Source organism: Macrobrachium nipponense, chromosome 26 (assembly GCF_015104395.2).
Source record: "Macrobrachium nipponense isolate FS-2020 chromosome 26, ASM1510439v2, whole genome shotgun sequence".
Lineage (NCBI taxonomy): Eukaryota > Metazoa > Arthropoda > Malacostraca > Decapoda > Palaemonidae > Macrobrachium > Macrobrachium nipponense.
This window is the reverse complement of record NC_087215.1, coordinates 28,468,381-28,487,117: the sequence shown is the minus strand read 5'-3', so window position 1 is coordinate 28,487,117 and position 18,737 is coordinate 28,468,381. Positions and strand designations below refer to the sequence as shown.

Genomic DNA, 18,737 nt, shown 5'->3' with positions numbered 1-18,737 from the left:
ACATCTGGTTCCAAGTATAAATAAAATAGTGATTGGCTGCAGAATAAGTGCTGTATATACCTTACACACCACCCAACCTTTATTTGTTGCACATCCTTCGTTGATGATCATATACGCTTCTTAGCTTGCTTACATAATGGGAAAAGGAGTATCAATCTGGACTCAACAGTCAAGAAGTAATAGTCAGAGAGGATGGACAGCAAGATGGTAGGAAAAAAGGGGAAGTGGATCCAAACACAGGGTAAGAGGGACTAAGGGGTGCTGCAAACACCCTTTGTTAACGGATACATCAAGACTTGATGCTATATTTAGCATATTTTCTTCATTTCATATTAATAAAGAAAAGTCTGCCTACGGTTTACCAAACTGACATATTTGTATTTGTTTCCTACTAAAACCAAGAAGGGGGAAATAATCAGTCAGATCATGTATGTCCATCTTTATATCACAATAGTTGATATAACACCTTGACATGTAACAACACCAACATCCACAACAATGGAAATTTCCATTGGATAATACAAAATTTTTAAGTCATTTGTATTTCTCCTAGGCATACAAACAAGAGCCTTTTATGCCGAGTATTTTTTAACTGGAGTAGGTCGGTGAGTGAGGGAACCCTCACTTATCTGTTATCTGGAGCAATTACAGCAAGATTATGATAAAATGTTCTGATTTGCTAACCTAGGAAAAATTTCAAAATGAATTAAAGACTGCGTTTTTATTCCTAAGGAAACAAAACCATCACCTTTTTATATAGGAGACTCACTCCTTCAGTGGGAGGAGGATCTCTCAAATGATTGGCAAGTTGGATCTTCACCAGAAATGAAACGCTTCTGTCACAATTGTGAGCACGGGACTAATCATTCTCGTAACCTATACAATCTAGCAAAGGGATGCAAGAGTGGTAGAGGCCTGGGCCATACAAAGGTGCCTGCATTCTCACTCTTAAAAAGCAAATGTTGCCCAAAAAATGGTGTAGCACAAGTAGAAAGGCAGTTAGTTTGTTTGTATGGTGAATTTACATTGCATGGAACCAGTGGTCATTCAGCAATGGGACCAACGGCTTTACGTGACTTCTGAACTAGGTAGAGAGTGAACTTCTATCACCAGAAATACACATCTCTGACAGTTAGTATCTAGGTCAATCTTAAATTGTTGGGTTCAGATGATATCTTTCAAACACACCCCTCCTTGGTGCGCCTACTACTTTAGTGGGTGTCTTTGTAGTTATGGTTCAGTTCCTCTAGATAAACAAAGGATACAAGACAACCCTGGCCAGGGCACAGCACCAAACATAATAACCAGAATAAAGTCTTCAATAAAAACCATTACCCAACTAATAAAATGACTGGAGGGTACTCCAAGTAGTTAGTTACACTATTTTTTTGACAAAATATACAACTATTAGTACAAATTTGTCCAAAAAGAGATAATACAAAATATACAAAGTAAGACAGTAACCTCTTTTGTTCTTGCAAGTACATGGCCTACAAAAAGAAATATATCAAGTACAAATAACATAGGCATATCAGATTATGAAAAATGAAAAAGGGAATTTACTAAAGAGAAAAACATCTATAGCAGAAATAGCTGACTTCCTGCTTTATCTAAGGAAAGATAGAAATCTCTCCATGTCAACTATTAAGGGTACTGAGCCATGTTAAATTCTGTATTCTGCTACAGAGGGAGATTCTCCAGTACTCCCTTAGAACTTTGACACCCTATGTAAGGCAAAGAGATGATAGGAAGGAAAAGGGCCTCCTAAGTTTCCTTCCCAAACACCACACCAGCCGCATAAAAGGGACCCAAGGTACTGCATCTTAGTTAAAAAGTTAACTGTAAGATGGAAGTTGGAAAAAGATTTTTCTTGAACGCTAACAAAGTAGATACTGCTCTTATTTCATGAGCTTTAATCTTTCATAACGGAAACAACTCTTCTCCTATTAGAGTGTGATTCTGAAATAAGGTCCCTGAGAAAAAATGTTAAGGGATTTTCGACAGAGGCAATGCTTAAGAGCTACTACTGGACAGAGAGTTCTTTCTACTTCATCTGTTCACGCTTTTAATTGTAAAGAATCGAGGCCAAGGCTTAGATTGGGTCTCGTTCTTTGCTAAGATCCCCAGAGAGAATGAACATATTGCATTTCCTTGGGTGAAACCCACCCTCCTGTCTAACACATGAATTTTACTAACTCTTTTCACTATAGCTAAAGCTACAACGAATAGAGTTTTTTGTCAAATCTCTCAGTGAGATTGACTGCAAGGGTTTGAAATGGGCACTTGACAACCATTTTAGGACTATGTCTAAGTTCCATGATACTGACTGGATCCCCTCTTGCTTGGAAGTATCAAATGATTTAAGTAAATTCAACAGATCCTGATTCATGGATAAATCTGTCCCTCTGTGGCAGAATACAGAACTTAACATGGCTCTGTACCCTTAATAGTTGATGTGGAGGGATTTCTATTTTTCCTAAGATAAAGCAGGAAGACAGCTATTTCTGCTATAGATGTTTGAGTAGAGGAGACATCATTACTCCTGCACCAAGCTCTAAAAATCATCCACTTGGTCTGGTAGACTTTGTTTGAGGATAGTCTCCTACAGCTGACGATAGAATCTGCAGCTGTTTTAGAAAAGCCCTTCTTTCTGAGCAGTCTCCCGATACCTTGTAACCTGTCAGGGCCAGAGAATACTGCCTGCCTTAAATGCGGTTCTCTGACAAGCTTTTGTTTGCTTTGAAGTAATCTCCGCAAATCTGATAACAGTTCGAGTAGGTCAGGGAACCATTCTTTTGCTGGCTAAAACGGGGCTATCAGAATCACGGATACATTTGTGAGCACCTGAAGTTTGTTCAGCACCTGCCTGATCATACTAAACAGAGGGAGACTGTACAGATATTTGTCCAGTCCTGTAACATGCATCTGTTGCTTATGCAAGAGGGTCTGGAAACAGAGAGCAATACAACAAGAGATGGGTGTTTCTGGACGTTGCAAAGAGGTCCAGTATTGGGTTTCCCCATAACTTCTAAAGGTCCAGGCATACATGAGGGTCCAAGTTCCACTCCGCAGGGAGGACTTGCCTCTGGCAGCTTAATTCGTTTGCCAGTACGTACTTGACCTTTCCTTGAATGAAGCACGTCACTACCTTTGTGGTGTTTTGGTTCAACCAAAGGAGGAGTTCCTCTGCTGTCTGGTATAGGGAGGAGTGGGTTCTCCCTAGATTCTTTATGAACGATACGTAGTGCAGTTGTATTGTCTGTGTGGACTGCTACTGTCTTTCTGTATACTTTGGACTTGAAGAACTGAAGGCTGAGATGTATTGCTTGTACTTTGACATTTATATGTCAAGCCCTCTGCTGTATGGACCATCTGCTAGAGACTTCCTTACTCCCTAGCCTAGATCCGACACATCTGGGAAGAATTCTAGGTTGGGGTTCAGAAGGAAGAGAGACTTCCTCTCTGAAAGTCTTTCTCTGCAATTCCACTGCTGAATATCTTTCTTTCTCTAGTTATCGGGAACACATCTGAATCTGGAATTTTCTTGCCGTTCCAGCTGGCTTTTAAATAACACTGCATTGGCCTAATGTGAAGTCCCCTAGGGAGGCAAACTACTCCATCGAGGCTAGAGTGCCTAGGAGCCTCATCTACTTGTTGGTGGAACATTCATTGAGTCAATGTTTCTTCTACTTTCTAGACAAAACTCTTTTCAGGGCTGGGAAAACTTGAAAAGCCTGAGAGTTTATCATCATCCCAAGATATTGAATCTCCTGATAGATGCGACTTTTGCGCATTTATGAGAAACCCCAACTCCTGAGCCAATTGAACTTCTTTGTAGATCCTCCTTACACATTTTATTTGAGCTGGACTGTAGGAGTCAATTGTCGAGGTAAAGGGAAATTTTTATCCTGATTACATGAAGCTACTTTGCAAGAGGTGCCAGAACTCTGGTAAATACATGGGGGCCTGTTAATGGGCCAAAACATAATGCACGGAACTGATAAACCTTCTCTCTGAAAACAAAACCCGAGATACTTTCTCGAGTCCAGGCAGATCGGGACGGGAGAGTATGCATGTTGCATATCTATTGTAGCCATCCACTCCCTAAAGCGAATGGATGCTAGCACTGTCTGGTTTGTTTCAATTTTGAATTTTGTCTTTAGGAGAAACACATTCAAATAGCTTACATCTAACACAGGCCTCCAACCTCCTTACAATTTGGGAGCCACAAACAGCCTGTTGTAAAACCCTGGAGAATAAATGTCCTCTACTGTCTCTATTGCCTCTTTCTCTAAAAGTGCTACTACTTCTAGTGATAAGACTACCAACCTCTCTGAGTCTGGCAAGAAAGCTGTCAATGCGACAGGTGTTGGCTAAAGGAGGCTCCTGAATGAAGGGTATTGTATAACCTCTCAGAACATTTATAATCCAGGGTTCAGCAACCCTCCTTTCCCAATGTTCCTACAAATGAAGCAATCTTGCAGCTACTTGAGTACGAAGGACTTTTACCACATTTCTTATTCGAAGGTCTAGAAGAGGATCTCCATATTTCTCAGTGTAAAGCGGGCATTAGTTCTTGGTCTAAAACTCGTTCTCTGTCTGTTGCTCTGAAACTGATGCATCTACTCCGATGATCTGGCATTGAATGTACTCGGTTCTTTAGTGTGCCTAGAAGATTGAGACAAAAGATCTTGAGTGCTCTTTTTCTGCAAATCAGAGGCTATACCCAGTACCATCTCCTGCAATAACAGGTACTTATGATCCAAATGAGAAAAAAGTAAAGCTGATCTCTGAGCAGGCATCACTCCTTTGGAGATAAAAGAGCACCAAAGGTCTCTCTTCTTAAGGATTCCAAGGAACTATCCCTGATGCCTCTATCCATACAGGAGAGAACTCCCTGCCAATCTGACGCAAAGTTCTGTGGTAGCGCTGTGCAGTCCTTAATCTTCCTAGCCATAGCGGCCAACAACCAGTCTACAAAACTCATCACCTTAAAAATATTTTTAAGGAGATGAGCTAACCCAGTAGACATTGCTAGTTGAATGTGCTTCCCTCAAAAGAGAAGAAGCAGATGAGAAAGGTGCTGTTGGTGGAAAAAGACTGGGAAATATTGCAGCAGAAATCTCAACAATGAGGCATAGGCTGTGGGGGGAGTGTCTGTTTCCTCTTTTTCTTCTCAGGAAATTGGAACAAAGCTAAATCTGGATAAACTTGATCAGTCGAAGGCATCTTCTCAAGTAGACTCAAAATGCTATCTAGCTTGCTCTGGATAGGATCTGAAGTCGCTGACATATCCTGAGAATGAGTGTTTGAGTTCCAACGCTAAAGGTCACTTGTGTACACTGAGGTTGCTGTGGACCGGGCGATCAATGGTGCTTTGGTGCCACTTCAGGTGCCAGTAAATCTGGGCACTCTGGCACAAATTAAGTGTCTACCACTTGAGGCTCTCATGGTACATCATTAACAGAAGCCACTGGGAGTTGCGGTGCTACTCTCTGATCCACAACTAGAGGTAACTTGACTTCTAAAAGAAAATCCGACACAGTTTGTTCTGGTAGTTGTTTGTGTTCCTTAGAAAGCTTCTTATCCACTGAAGTCGAAGTGCCAATACGAGAAGGCTGGCGGTTTGGCATCTGGGGACGATCTCCTGCAGAAAGGCTATCTGGTGAAAAGGCACTCAGGACTATCCCAGTGATAATATGAAGGTCACTCTTTTGTTTTCTTACAAGGTACACAGCAGCTCTCCTTTTCAAAGGCTGTGACTTCTCCGCAAAGTGCCAAGGTGCCTGGGAGATGAACCTTCCAAGCTTGACGATATTTTGTGAACATCCACTGAAATCCCTTTCTGGTGGGCTTTGGTTGTAACCTGGGATCCATCAACAGGTTGAACCAAGTTGGCAACTACCCAGGGGCAGATCCCACCAACCTTCCTTAGGCTCCCAGTTTGATTCCTCCTAGGTTTTAGGGAGGGAGTATGTCAAGGACCTTGGCCCAGAAGAATCGGCGGGCCAAGCAGCCACCTCCGCCACAATCACTTCACTAGCACTGGGTGCTACAGGGTGTTCCGAATCACCTTTCCTGTCCAAAAGGACCTTTACCGATGACGCTAACTGATACCTTTTACTTATTTTGCACTCTAGGCTGGCCATGGTGTTGGGTTGGGAAACTAGGGAGCTGGGTAAAGGAGGTGATGGAACAGATAAGGGAATCACATTATTTAAAGAAATCACAGGAACATCAAAGTCAGATTTAGCTAAAGACAATCCCTGACTAGCTAGGATTTTACTATTCTCTGTCCTAGCCAAACCTTTCCCCTTCTTGTCCCTAGCCCATTTTTTCAAGTGAGAATCTAGTTTTTTCCACTTATTTATGTCCCAGTCAGCACATTCTTGACATCTGAAGTCAATAGAGCAATTCTGCCCTCTGCAAGAAACACATTTTGTACGAGTCATAAATCTCCTTAGTTCAACGAGTATTACAGCCTGTGCTGCAATACCTAAAATAAGATACGGTGGACCCCCCTGTATTTGCGTTCTCAAGGTTCGCGGACGCGCGTATCTGTGCATTTCTCTTAGACCATATCTAACCTATATTGTGGGAAATTCGCAGTATTTCTCTATGAGCAATAGTATCCACAAATTACTATTTTTCATACACTTTTTTTTTTATAAAACTATTAAAAAATTCAGGTATAAGCATTTTTAGTGGGTTTTTCTTGAGCTTGAACTAACAAAACAGGCAGGTCGAAGAAGGGGGGTTCAGCCAAAATCAGGTACACAAAAAATTGGCCTTAATCAAATAATGTTTCAAAGCCTTAATTGACATAATATCAAACAACCAGAAAAGATCAAATTCCAAAAGATTAACTGCAGCCAATTACTGGACTTCTCCCATCAGCTGGCAGAAACAAATTGAAGTTCTTTGCTACGTTGTACCTCTCCCTCCGAAAGTGGGCGGGGGTGAGTCATCTACCCCCAAAACATTCTAGCACGACCAGCGAATTTCAAAATTTTAACTGCCCAACGAATGAAACTAATAGCTATGTAATTACTGGGTAAGTTACATATATATAAAACCTGATAGTCTGTAGGTAGCAGCCAGAAGTCTTAACCACAGCTGAAAAAGTGATGGCTTATGGTAGGTGAGTGAGGGTTTCCCATTCACCTGCCGACCTCTAACCAACCACCTTTTTACACAGATTAATGACAATATCCACCTTGCACTGAACAATACTCCTACATAAAAGGTGATGGTTAGGATTTCCGAGGGAAAACTTTCATATTCACCATCTATGAATAGACACACCACTTCTCTCTTCTGCAGGTAAGTTACCAGCTGAACACCCATTAACAATCTCAAAGTTTTCAAAATTAAGTTTACCCATAAAATCTGCCATATATATGTAACTGGTCTTTTTAAGATCCACATACGATGTAACAAGGTCCTTCACTGAAGCTGTGACCCTCAGGTTTCCACTCATTAACGAAGTGTCTGGCCATGGGACATACTCCATTTTAATACCCGACAGATAAGACAAGTACTTGCCAATGTGCTCCTCTATGCATGGCAATTCTGAGGAAGATATCAGGCGTGGCAGTCCAGTGAGCATGCCCTCAATGTTGGATTCTATAGGATGAAGAAAATTTAAGGTGTAATGAATTTCTGTCAAATCAAAAATATCATAAAACTTGATCATCCTCACAGAATCAAGCAATGTTTCGCAACCCTCCCGCAACGTAAGAAGGATTAATGTTTTCGTCACTACATCGATTTCTTCCACGTTTCTCTCTCCTACAACTGACAGGATATCTTTCACCATTTCCACGTCATTTCTTGGCAATGTCTTAACTTCAACAGATATAATAATTGCTCTGTCAACAATTTCTGGTTTGGCAAACACCATCTTTTCAAGCTTTTTTATATCAACAACCTGAAATGAAAAAAAAAAGAGATACAGAATGCTAAAAGATCTTACTTACAATAAACAAATTTAGTTATATTTAATTAGGAGCTCATAATAAAAGTGTAATAAACTTTATGATCTCTGGAAAGAATAGGAGACTTGCTAAAAAAAAAAATAGAAATTAAGAATAAGCTAAAATAATTTTTCTGTGAATTTAACTGTGTCACCAGTGATGAAATCAAAGCAAGGTCAGCACATTAATTATGTACACATAAATCCAATTTAATTTTCAGTTTAGGAATGACTATCAGGAGCGATGATTAAAACACAAGTCAGAGGGTATGCTAGCAAGAGACCTAACTGGAAACTCACATGCAGGAGTAGCTGTACTTAACTTCTCCCACAGCCAAAGATTAAAGTTACTAAACAAAATATTTAAGAAACTAAGAGAGAGGTTGATGACATTTAAGTGTGGGGAAGCTGTTACACAGATTTAATTAGATGAAAAATATAGATATCAGATGACATGACTAAAACCATGCAAGCCACTGAGATATAAGTTAATAATGATGGATATAGTGAGGATGAATAATAAGAGAAGTCAAAGCCTACAAAAATGTCAAGAAAGAGTGACATCAAAAAGAGTATGAAGAAAGAGTTGGAAATAAGGAACTGAAAAGTGGAATTTTGAAACTGCTGAAAGAAGACACAAATGCTTTAGAACTGAGTAGTGTGATGTCATGGAATACACATCATAAAAATAAAAAAACAATGGCAGAATCCAAAATCTGGTAGAGGGTGGGAAGCAAAGACAAAGGGGTACTATATACTGGGAGAAGAGGAAGAATGCTAAAAAGCAAATGGTAAGAGCAAAAAAAACACTTAAAAAGGAATGTAATGAGAATATAAAAACTATAGAAGGAAGGAAGAATAAAGATGTTTGAGAAAGAGAATTGAATGTTGATAAAGGACAACAAAAGTGAAAGGGCCAAAGTTTATCACAAATGAAAATGGAAAAATTCAAAATGAGAGAGAGAGAGAGAGAGAGAGAGAGAGAGAGAGAGATAGAGAGAGAGACGAGAGATACTAGGGGAGGAGAGAGAGAGCGAGAGAGGAGAGAGAGAGAGAGAGAGAGACAAGAATAACAAGTGAATTATTAAATGTAGATGTAGATGTCAGCAAACCACTCATTGACAAGCTGACCTAAACATGAGATAAATGATAAAAACATGGAGAGACGTGAGGGAAAACATTACAATGATCATGGGCAATGGAAAACAGATTGCACTGCAGAGAAAATTATGGAGGAACAATATTACTATAGATTCTAAAAATGTATCGGAGAAGGTACTGGAAGGATGAGAAAAATGAAAGGACACAGGATAGAAGTAGTACCTGAGAAAGGCTAATTAAAACAGCAACCCAGATGAGGGATTGCACTGAGAAGATTTTCAGTTTTGCTTCATGCCAGAGATATCAGCCAAAGAGCAGTCTACAATGAGTCAATTGTAGGAGAAGTACCACATTAAAAAATATTGTGCCATATATTTGTTGATCTTGAAAAAGCATCCGATCAAGCATCCGACAAAGGTACAGGCAGTCCTCAGTTAACAGCGGTAGTTCCGTTATCAGCAGGGGTGCTGATAAGCAAAAACTGCCATTAACTGAAACTCTGTGATTTATGGCACTGAATTTTGATTAATGGTGCCTCTTTTAGGTATGTTATGGCGCCACAACTCTGTTATCGGTACCTCATGGTGCCATAAAATCAGGTTGCCATTAACCAAGTCTGCCGATAACTGGGGACTGCCTGTATAAAAGAAGGTAAATATATAGGAACTATGAAAGCAGAGGGTATTCGATTAAAAGACAATAATTACTGAAGCTATCATTCTGTAACGCTATGACAATGGATTCTGGTCTTCATAAGAATCCGGGATGAATGTTGGTGTCCTCAAGGTTCAGTACAAAGACCTTTGTTGTTGGGAACTGTTGTAGGTAGATGACCTCATGTTAACAGTAGGATCAGAAGAAGAGGTCACAGAAATGTTGAAAATATTAAAAAATGTTATGGAAAAATTGGAATTAAAGTAAGATAACAATGCTTATGGCGACTGGAAAGAAAGCAAAGGAAAGTTCCGGAAAAGTATGTCAGCATTATTCAGATGTACAGGAATGTGTATACTAGAGTGAGAAGCAGTGTTGGAGAGAGAGATGGATTTGAGATAGGAATTGGATTATACAAGGGGTTGGCACTTAGCTCATTCATCTTCCAAATCATGATGGATGTAATGACCAAGGATGTTTGAGAAACAGTGCCATTGTGATGTGTTCACAGGGGAGGGAGGAGTTGGAGGGGTGGAAAGCAGCACTTGAGAAGAGAGGGATGAGAATAAGCAGATAAAAAACCGAATATATGTGTTCCAGTATTACTGAGGATGGTGGAAACAGCTTAAGATTGGCTGGGGAAGAAATAAAGAACAGAAGTTCAAGTACTTGGGGTCCATATTAGAGGATAGTGGAAGCATGGGTCCTCTGAAATTGAAGGGAAAGTTTCATAGGATGGTGGTCAAACCAGCAATGTTATATGGAACAGAAACAGCAAGTATGAGGAAAACAGAGGAGAAGATGGACGCAGCAGAAATGAGAATGTTGAGATGGATGCCGGGAGTAACAAGGGAAAATAGGATTAGAAATGAGTATATAAGAGGATCGACAAAGGTAATTGAAATATCAACGACAAACGTAGTTGAAATATCAAAGAAAATACACAAGGGAAGGCTTCGATGGTATGGACACCTGTTACGAAGAGAGGAACATCATGTTAGAAGACATGTGATGGAAATGGAAATGCAGGGTAGAAGGAAGAAGGGAAGACTATGAAAGAGATGGCATGATTGTGTAGGGCAAGATATGTTATGGAAAGGTATTAATGAGAACGATGCACAGAACAGAAATCGATGGAGACGACTCATTCATAACGGCGACCCCAAATAAAAATGGGTTAAAGCTGGGAAGATGGAAATTGATAATGCAAATCCAGTAGTTGAGGCTTATGGTGAACTCAATACCAATTATACAATGCAATAGAGACACAACAAAAGATTTATGCTATCTTGGGGACACTAGTCTGTGAAGCAGGTACTGAGACTGTAGTAATTCAATATTTTGAACATATCTGTTCTTAAAGAAAAAAATTTTGAAGATTTTTGACAGCCAGGTAGGGAGACACCAAAGGAAACAGATGGAAATAAGATGCTGCAGAGAACCTTTGCTACCTTCTATAGTGTGCCACACCATGATAAAAAGTAACAGAACATAGAAGAAATGAGAGAAATTTCTGGAATACTGATAACTGAGAGTAAAGTATGCAAGTGGTAAACAATAAAAAAATAAATTATGATGCATAAAAAGCCCTGTACTACTACACAGCAGGGACATGGGCACTGTCAAAGAAAATGAAGGCCACAATGAAAGTGTAAATATTCAAAATATTACAAACGAGGAAGTTTCAGAGAGATATGGTATCCAGAGATGGGGAAACAGAGCAAGATGTCAAAGAAAGATGGTTAGGGCAGGAAAAGAAGGGACAGAGGCTACTAGTCATAAAATTAGTAGATACAGATGTAACAGGATAAAAGCTACCAAGAAAGCCCAGAAAAACCATTAACAAATGACAAAAATATGGGAATTCAAGTAGAAAGACCTAGAAATAATGGGAATTGAAGAGAAAGTGCAAAAGATGAAGGAGTGAAGAAAATAGTTTCATATCTATTGCCTTAAATGGAAGATTGACAAAATGCCAAATGACGACAATGATTCAAGGACAATATTTTACTATTCCTTTTCTTAGCATCTAAAAGATGAGTGCTTTACTTCTGCTGATTAAGTTTGTTTGACAGTAAGAGAAGCCACAACTCTGAAGAATTCATGGCTTATTATGATCCTTCTGGTAATCTAAATAATATGTGACAAAATACAAAATTGTTCTTATGAAACTCAAGTGTTACTGGCATTGTCAAATGTGCATCTAAACATACAGTCTACATTAAAATTAGATATCAGCTTTTTGTGCAAAAATAAGCCTATAATTTTATTGACGCAGCATACGAAATTCCCTATAGAAATGTAGTTGTAGTGTAGTTGATAAGTAAAGAAGATTTTTGAGGTCTGTTAAATTGAAGGGTTAAGTAGTACAGCCATTCAAATAATTTCTGTTTTCAAGCACTTCCACCCTTTGAGATTCTGATAGCATTTATAATTTTCATCTGTTCAATTTTTCAACTTTTGACATTCTATTGATGACTATAGTCATTGCTGCGAGATATTTCCTTTTTAATAAATTTGCCACAAATCAGAAAAAACCTGTTCTCATGGAGATGTTATCTATCATGATTTATGAAAAATTAAAGATAGTGACATAAACTGTTATTCTGCTCATCACTCATGAATATTTTACCTTTTTTAATGCACTTTTTGGTACCAGACATGGATAAAATGGTAATGAATTTTGTCATTGGAAGGCAATTTACCATATTTTTACACTGCAAAAAAATTGGATACTATCTCTTTTCTCTGATTTATCATGAATTTTTTTTAACTTACCGAACAGAAATTTTTTTGCATTAGTTAAATTTTACTCATGATATCAATGTCTATTTAGTTTGACATTTCTAAAAATCTAATAAATAGCACATCTTTAGCTTTGAAATTACACTATACCATGAAGTATAATGTCATACAGAGCAAAAAAAATGATTGCTAAGCATTGCTACAACTTTTGCTCATTCAGTGAAGGGTGCTGTTTTAGCATAGACAGATTTTGTCCCTCACTCCCACCAAATCCTCAAAGGAGTAACACAACCACCAAATATGAAAATTTTTCTTTTGAATAAAAAGGATTAAACATTAACAAGATGAAATTAAAAAAGTTAGATGGCCAGGTGGGAAGAGACTAAAGGGATGGGATAAAAAATAAAAGGCAGAAAGCTGTGCACCTGTAGGCTGGATGGACACCAAAATGTACTACTATTGTACTGTCTACAGTGTGAAGGGCAAGGCATAACGAGGCAGCACACCTCACTGGGGACTGTCACCCAGGATAGAAATGTAAAAGACCCACTAGTATCAAGATTAAAGCTCTAATGCCATTAACACTGCAACTGAAAGTATGAACAGTCCCAGAAGTTTTCACTAAATGCCAGTAAAATTAAGAAAAAAAAGCTTAACACTGGATGATATGCAAATAAACAAAAGTTTCAAGGTTTTTCCCTAAGATTTTTGTCAATATAGTAGCAATTCATTAAATTTTGCAATACAAGGTTAAATTAAATGTCTCACCTTCGTCTCCATTGGAACAGTAGATTTTGCTGGTGTAGATGGTTTTGATGTAGGTTTAGGAACTTTTTGCAGTTCCTTTGCTTTCTCCTGGTGAGCCAGGCTCTGGACATGCCATCGAATGCCATCATTCCCTTGGTAATCGCAGAAGTCCAACACTCTGCAAATATCACACCAAAACTGGTGTACTGTTGGACCCCTCTTGATAAAAGGAAGGGTGTTATGCCATTCTGATTTAAAGTCATAAACATAAACACCGGCATTAGGGTTGCCACTTGGAGCCTTCGACTTGCCAGGAATGTCATACAATTTGACGTTACTCCCACCAGCTGTGCCGGAATCATGAAGGGCCCTTTTAACTGGCTTGCTATCACCATTTTCTATGTCTGAGTCTCCATCAACCTTGCCCTCATAATCTTGACAGCCATCTGAATTCCATACTTGAGCTAATGTTTCCAAGACACTGGCTATCTTCTGAGTCTGCAACTTACGCTTCATGCCCTGAGATGCTCTGCTAGGCTCTTTAGAGAGTCTTCTATGGGCTCCTGACTGTGAAAATGATAAAATATGTGAAAAAAACTGCAAAGAAACTATTTTCTAACAATTATATTAGCTCTGTATTCTTAAGTACATTCAAAATAAAAATCCCTACTTCTGTTACAATTAAACATTTTCATAATTAATCCACACCATGACAATACAAACCTCAGTTTCAACTTGAAGCATTTTCTAATTTTGGAAGCTTTATCCCTATTTACAATGATAGAAATAGCCCTGAAATCAACTATATCTTCACATAATTAGTTAAATATAGGAATACCACAAAAAATTTACCACAAAGCAAACTTGCAAGGTTAAATCTTATCAAACTTTATCACTTGTGCAACCCACTGTCAAATTTAAGAGCATCCATAGTGCAGTAGTATACACAAAGCAAAATTTTCTCATCATCTCTAAAATATTATCAGCACTTTAGTCAAATATAAATTTGACTATTCTATACTTAATGTGTTTCATTTCGGTACATTATAATAGGCGAGGCATTCTATGCCTATCTCAGTGTCAGTAGATTCCACTTGTATTCGCGGATCTCTCTGGAACATTCGCTAAATCGCAGTATTTTTCTTATAAAAAATATCCACAAATTCCTGTTTTTTTATTTTTTTTATCAATTTTATTATAAAATGCACTTTTTGTGATAAAAAAAAAAAATCTAAATATTTTTAGTGGGTTTTTCTCAAGTTTTAACCAACAAAATAGGCAGTTTTAAGAGTTTTTATAGGGGTTTCAACTATTCACACTTGTGTGTGTGTGTGCGTATGTGTGCGTGTGTGTGTTTCTGGTACGCATCCCCCGTGAATACAAGAGGAACACTGTACACCTAAGTTAGCTTTTGACTAAGTAACAGGCCTGTAGGCTAACTTTCAGCAGGCTAAATGCTATTCATAAAACATTCAACCAAGCTTTCCAAATTTGTGGCTTGTCTAATAATACATTAATAATTCTTATAATTAGCAACCACTTAATACTTCATGCAAAACATTGGTGTAAGAACAAATGCCGACATAAATGAATCTAGAAACAGCTGTTTGCTGACATAAGTTACTGTAACTACTGCATGCTTATTAGGAATTGTGTTACCCTTGTCAGCTTGTTTAACCTTGCCAATTTTCAATGGTGACTCACATAATATTAATAAAATAGTTTCATTTATCATTCAAGCAATGGATAAAGGGGTCTTAAGAAAGTACACCACTAAATTTAAGCTGCAGGCTGTAGAAACAATTAACTTGTGGGCTGCATAATGTTTTGGAATAAGCAAAAGCAATGTCTGACACTGACAAAACCACACCTTTACTATATTTAAAATAAAATTTACTGGTTTAAAAAAATAATTTTTAAAACCCCAATTTGTTAATCTACAGTAAAATGTATCTCCACATTGTTTCACCTAGTAACTACTGGAAATGAAGATGCTAGTATGTAGTACTCAATCAGCTGATGATTTTTAGAAGTAAATATTACCAGAATGCAAATGACCAGAATGCAATATTCACATTCCATAGTGTAACAATATGAAAATATTATATGCTATATACTGTACAATAACTGGATATATCTAAGCAAAATCATTTTTATTATAATTATTATTATATTAATTTAAATATATAGTTGTACTCTTTGACTATTGCAAATCTGCATCTTTCATTTCATGCTGTCCTATTAAGTTTCATGAGCCAACTATTGGCTTTTGAATTTTTATGAAACATCTAACATAGTTTGTCAGATTATGAAAAAGATAACTAAAAAGTTTGAAACTTCTTCCCATCTGAGTTTACTATCCTTACACTAACTGCAGGAATATTATTTCATGTACTTGAAAGTTAAAGAAACTTATGAAGATTAAAACATTACACCATAAACATAATCAAATTTCTGAAAATTCCACTGCTATAAATGTTAAGATCTGCATCAAAAACTAATTAATATCCACCTGTATTCAAGGTTAACCGATCATAACCAATGTTACCAGCAACCTTACAGGGAAGATATACAGGGCTACAATTTACAGATGCATCTCATAGTAGTAAATGTGACACTGAACTTTGCTCTCTTAGTGCAAAAAGTTCTAAAGATGTTGAAACCTTTCAAGTTTAATATAAAAGAATTTGAACTTACTGAAAGTCCTTGGTCTGTATGAAGCACCCTTGGTGAGAGGTCATGCTGTAGTGAGTTTGGCACAGCTTCTCCAAGAATAATCTTGATCCTCTCATAAAAGAGTGGTCGTACTTTGCGTCCTCTTTCACCAAGCTGACAACTTTCCTCATACTTTCTAACTGCGGCTACAATATTACGCCATTTCTGATGAACTTGATCGTATGTCAATTCTGAATTCTGGAAAAGAAGAAAATTTCTATTGGTATTTGCTTTTGTATGTACAGTTTACCACAATAGACCAAAGTACCCTAGTCTATGCTTTTTAATACACTAGGATGCAGCGTAACACTCAATTTTTTAATTACCTTGGGGTAACTAACTTAAAACATATTTCTTCTCTTTAATAATAAAATATTACAAACCACAACACTGAATCTCAGTTCAGCTGATGTAACTGCAAAATAAATACAAGCTTATTAAAGCCTAAAGATTACAGCCTCTTTTCAACTAAAGTAATCTTACCCTTGTCTATGACCTTGCATTTTTCAAAGGGTAGGTATCCCCAGTATCAGCAGAAAACCACATTAGCACAAATACAGTAGCATACTTTCTGGATATCCCGACACAAAGCGACTGACGTAATGTGAATTTCATGTGCAGATTGGCCTGATGATGAAGTAGTTAGGGAAGGGTAGTCGGCAATGGTCAAATCACTTTGGTAGTTGGTAGAATGTGAATAATGTAATGGCTTTCAAATCTTATTTTCAATGATGGCTTTTGGTTGAAAATGATTTCATAACTGTGTAAAGTACTGTCTCTATTAAGGAAGGAAGGAAGGAAGGAAGGAAGAGAGAGAGAGAGAGAGAGAGAGAGAGAGAGAGAGAGAGAGAGAGAGAGAGAGAGAGAGAGAGAGAGAGAGAGAGAGAGAGAGAGAGCCTAAAAATAGTTCAATGCAAAGATAAATTGCATAGGTAAATAGATTAAGACTTGTGCAGGCTGTTTTTGATTCCTCAAATTATGATGAAGTTTCAGAACTGTACATGTGTTTTTAATTCCTCAAATAATGATGAAGTTTTGGAGCTGTATCGTTGTGCCTCACATTATAGCAAAAAAAAAAAAAAAAAAAAAAAAAAATCAAGGAAGAAGGCTATTTCCAAATCTATTACTGTACGTACTAATAACCTAAAAGAACAGCTCAGGGGCATATATACTCACTTCAAATAAGTTGAATTATTAAAAGCTACAACAAACAAGAATATGACATAGGGCTATCTAACATTATGAGAGCATCATCTCTCATGAAGTACATTGATAACACGATCCTGAATTTAGGTATAGATTCTCTTTTCTTTAAAATAGTTCAAGAGACTGATCAACTTTACAACTTGCTTAAAAGTTGGATGAACATTCATGCCTCCAGCAGAAAACAGTAACAGATCACAATGATCAAGACACTACAAGGGAACCTCACCCTTATTACCGTATATACTCGTGTGACACATGATCTCCCATATCATGCGACCCCAAATTTTTATCCTTAAAAAAAATTATTTTATCATGTATCTCACCTATCATGTGAGTTAAATTTAGACCAAATAACAATAGGCTAATCTCTTTTCCTCCTCTTTATCTATTCCATTTTTTAGTTAGGCTAACCCCTTTTCCTCCGTCTCTTTATCTATCCCATCTTCTAGTTAAGTTTAAAAAAGTAAAAGAGAAAGCCAAAAGTATCGTTAGTAATGATATTTGTTTTGAAAACGCATACAGCCAGAAACATGATATTGTTATGATACAATAAAGTTTCATACATACTTACCTGGCAGATATATACTTAGCTATAGACTCCGTCGTCCCCGACAGAAATTCGAATTTCGCGGCACACGCTACAGGTAGGTCAGGTGATCTACCGGCCTGCCGCTGGGTGGCAGGAATAGGAACTATTACCTTCTAAGGACAGATTTTCTCTTCCACCTGTCTCCTGCGGGGAGGCTGGGTGGGCCATAATCGTATATATCTGCCAGGTAAGTATGTATGAAACTTTATTGTATCATAACAATATCATTTTCATACATTCAACTTACCTGTCAGATATATACTTAGCTGATTGGCACCCCTCGGTGGAGGGCAAGAGACAGCTATTTACTGATTAGACAGGTAATAAATAAATAAAACCTTGGTTCCTATGTGTTTTGACGAAGAGTCGACTTCCTAGCTATTGCTAGTAGTCTGCTTCGTCTCAAGAGCCTCAGCGAGGATGTGACCTATGGCTAAGAGTTCTTGTAGATCTGTCAATGGGGTCTTATCCACTTACTTGACAGAATCTAGTGTGCATTTGTCAATGGGGTCTTATCCACTTACATGACAACACACCTATGCCTATTGGCATAATTAAGGAGCACAACACCGATCCCGATCACCTGATCCTAACACGAGGGTTTGTGCTTAATTTGAAAAGAGCTATCCCCAAACTCATTTCAAATAACCCAAAGAAAATAGTATACTTATGTTAAAATAAAATTTTTTAACTCACTAGTTAAGGATCAGTGTCGGCTCCCTATCCCAGCTACGTATCCGTAGACACGTAACCAAGAGAGAAGGATCTCTCATAGGTCAACTTGACCTCCTTCGTGCAAAGAGAAGACAACACAGAGTTGCATCTCCCGTAAATTACAGCTAATATGTCTCTCACAACATATTGTTATGGAAAGAACAAGAATTGTTAAAAGCTCGCACTTCAAGCGCTTTTAATTCTCAGCTGTTTGAAGGAATCATCAAGTTACTTAAGAAGTGCTTTAGAGATCACACTGTTCCAAAGAAGACCAGGGCTTTCTTTGAAATT

At 37.9% G+C, this 18,737-nt stretch overlaps 1 protein-coding gene across 5 annotated transcripts in view; it reads right to left on the bottom strand.

Annotated features, from left to right (window-relative positions):
- Nucleotides 1–424: 424 nt before the first annotated feature.
- The window catches only part of LOC135200099 (uncharacterized), a 643,452-nt gene continuing 625,139 nt past the window's right edge, over nucleotides 425–18,737 (bottom strand). For all 5 annotated transcript variants that reach the window (XM_064228424.1, XM_064228420.1, XM_064228423.1 and 2 more), the window contains 3 exons: nucleotides 15,920–16,135; nucleotides 13,244–13,789; nucleotides 425–7,930 (listed from right to left, as the gene is read on the bottom strand). In XM_064228424.1, coding sequence (XP_064084494.1) covers nucleotides 7,283–7,930; nucleotides 13,244–13,789; nucleotides 15,920–16,135 — 1,410 coding nt within the window. In that variant the 3' untranslated portion in view covers nucleotides 425–7,282. The remainder of the gene's footprint in view (nucleotides 7,931–13,243; nucleotides 13,790–15,919; nucleotides 16,136–18,737) is intronic.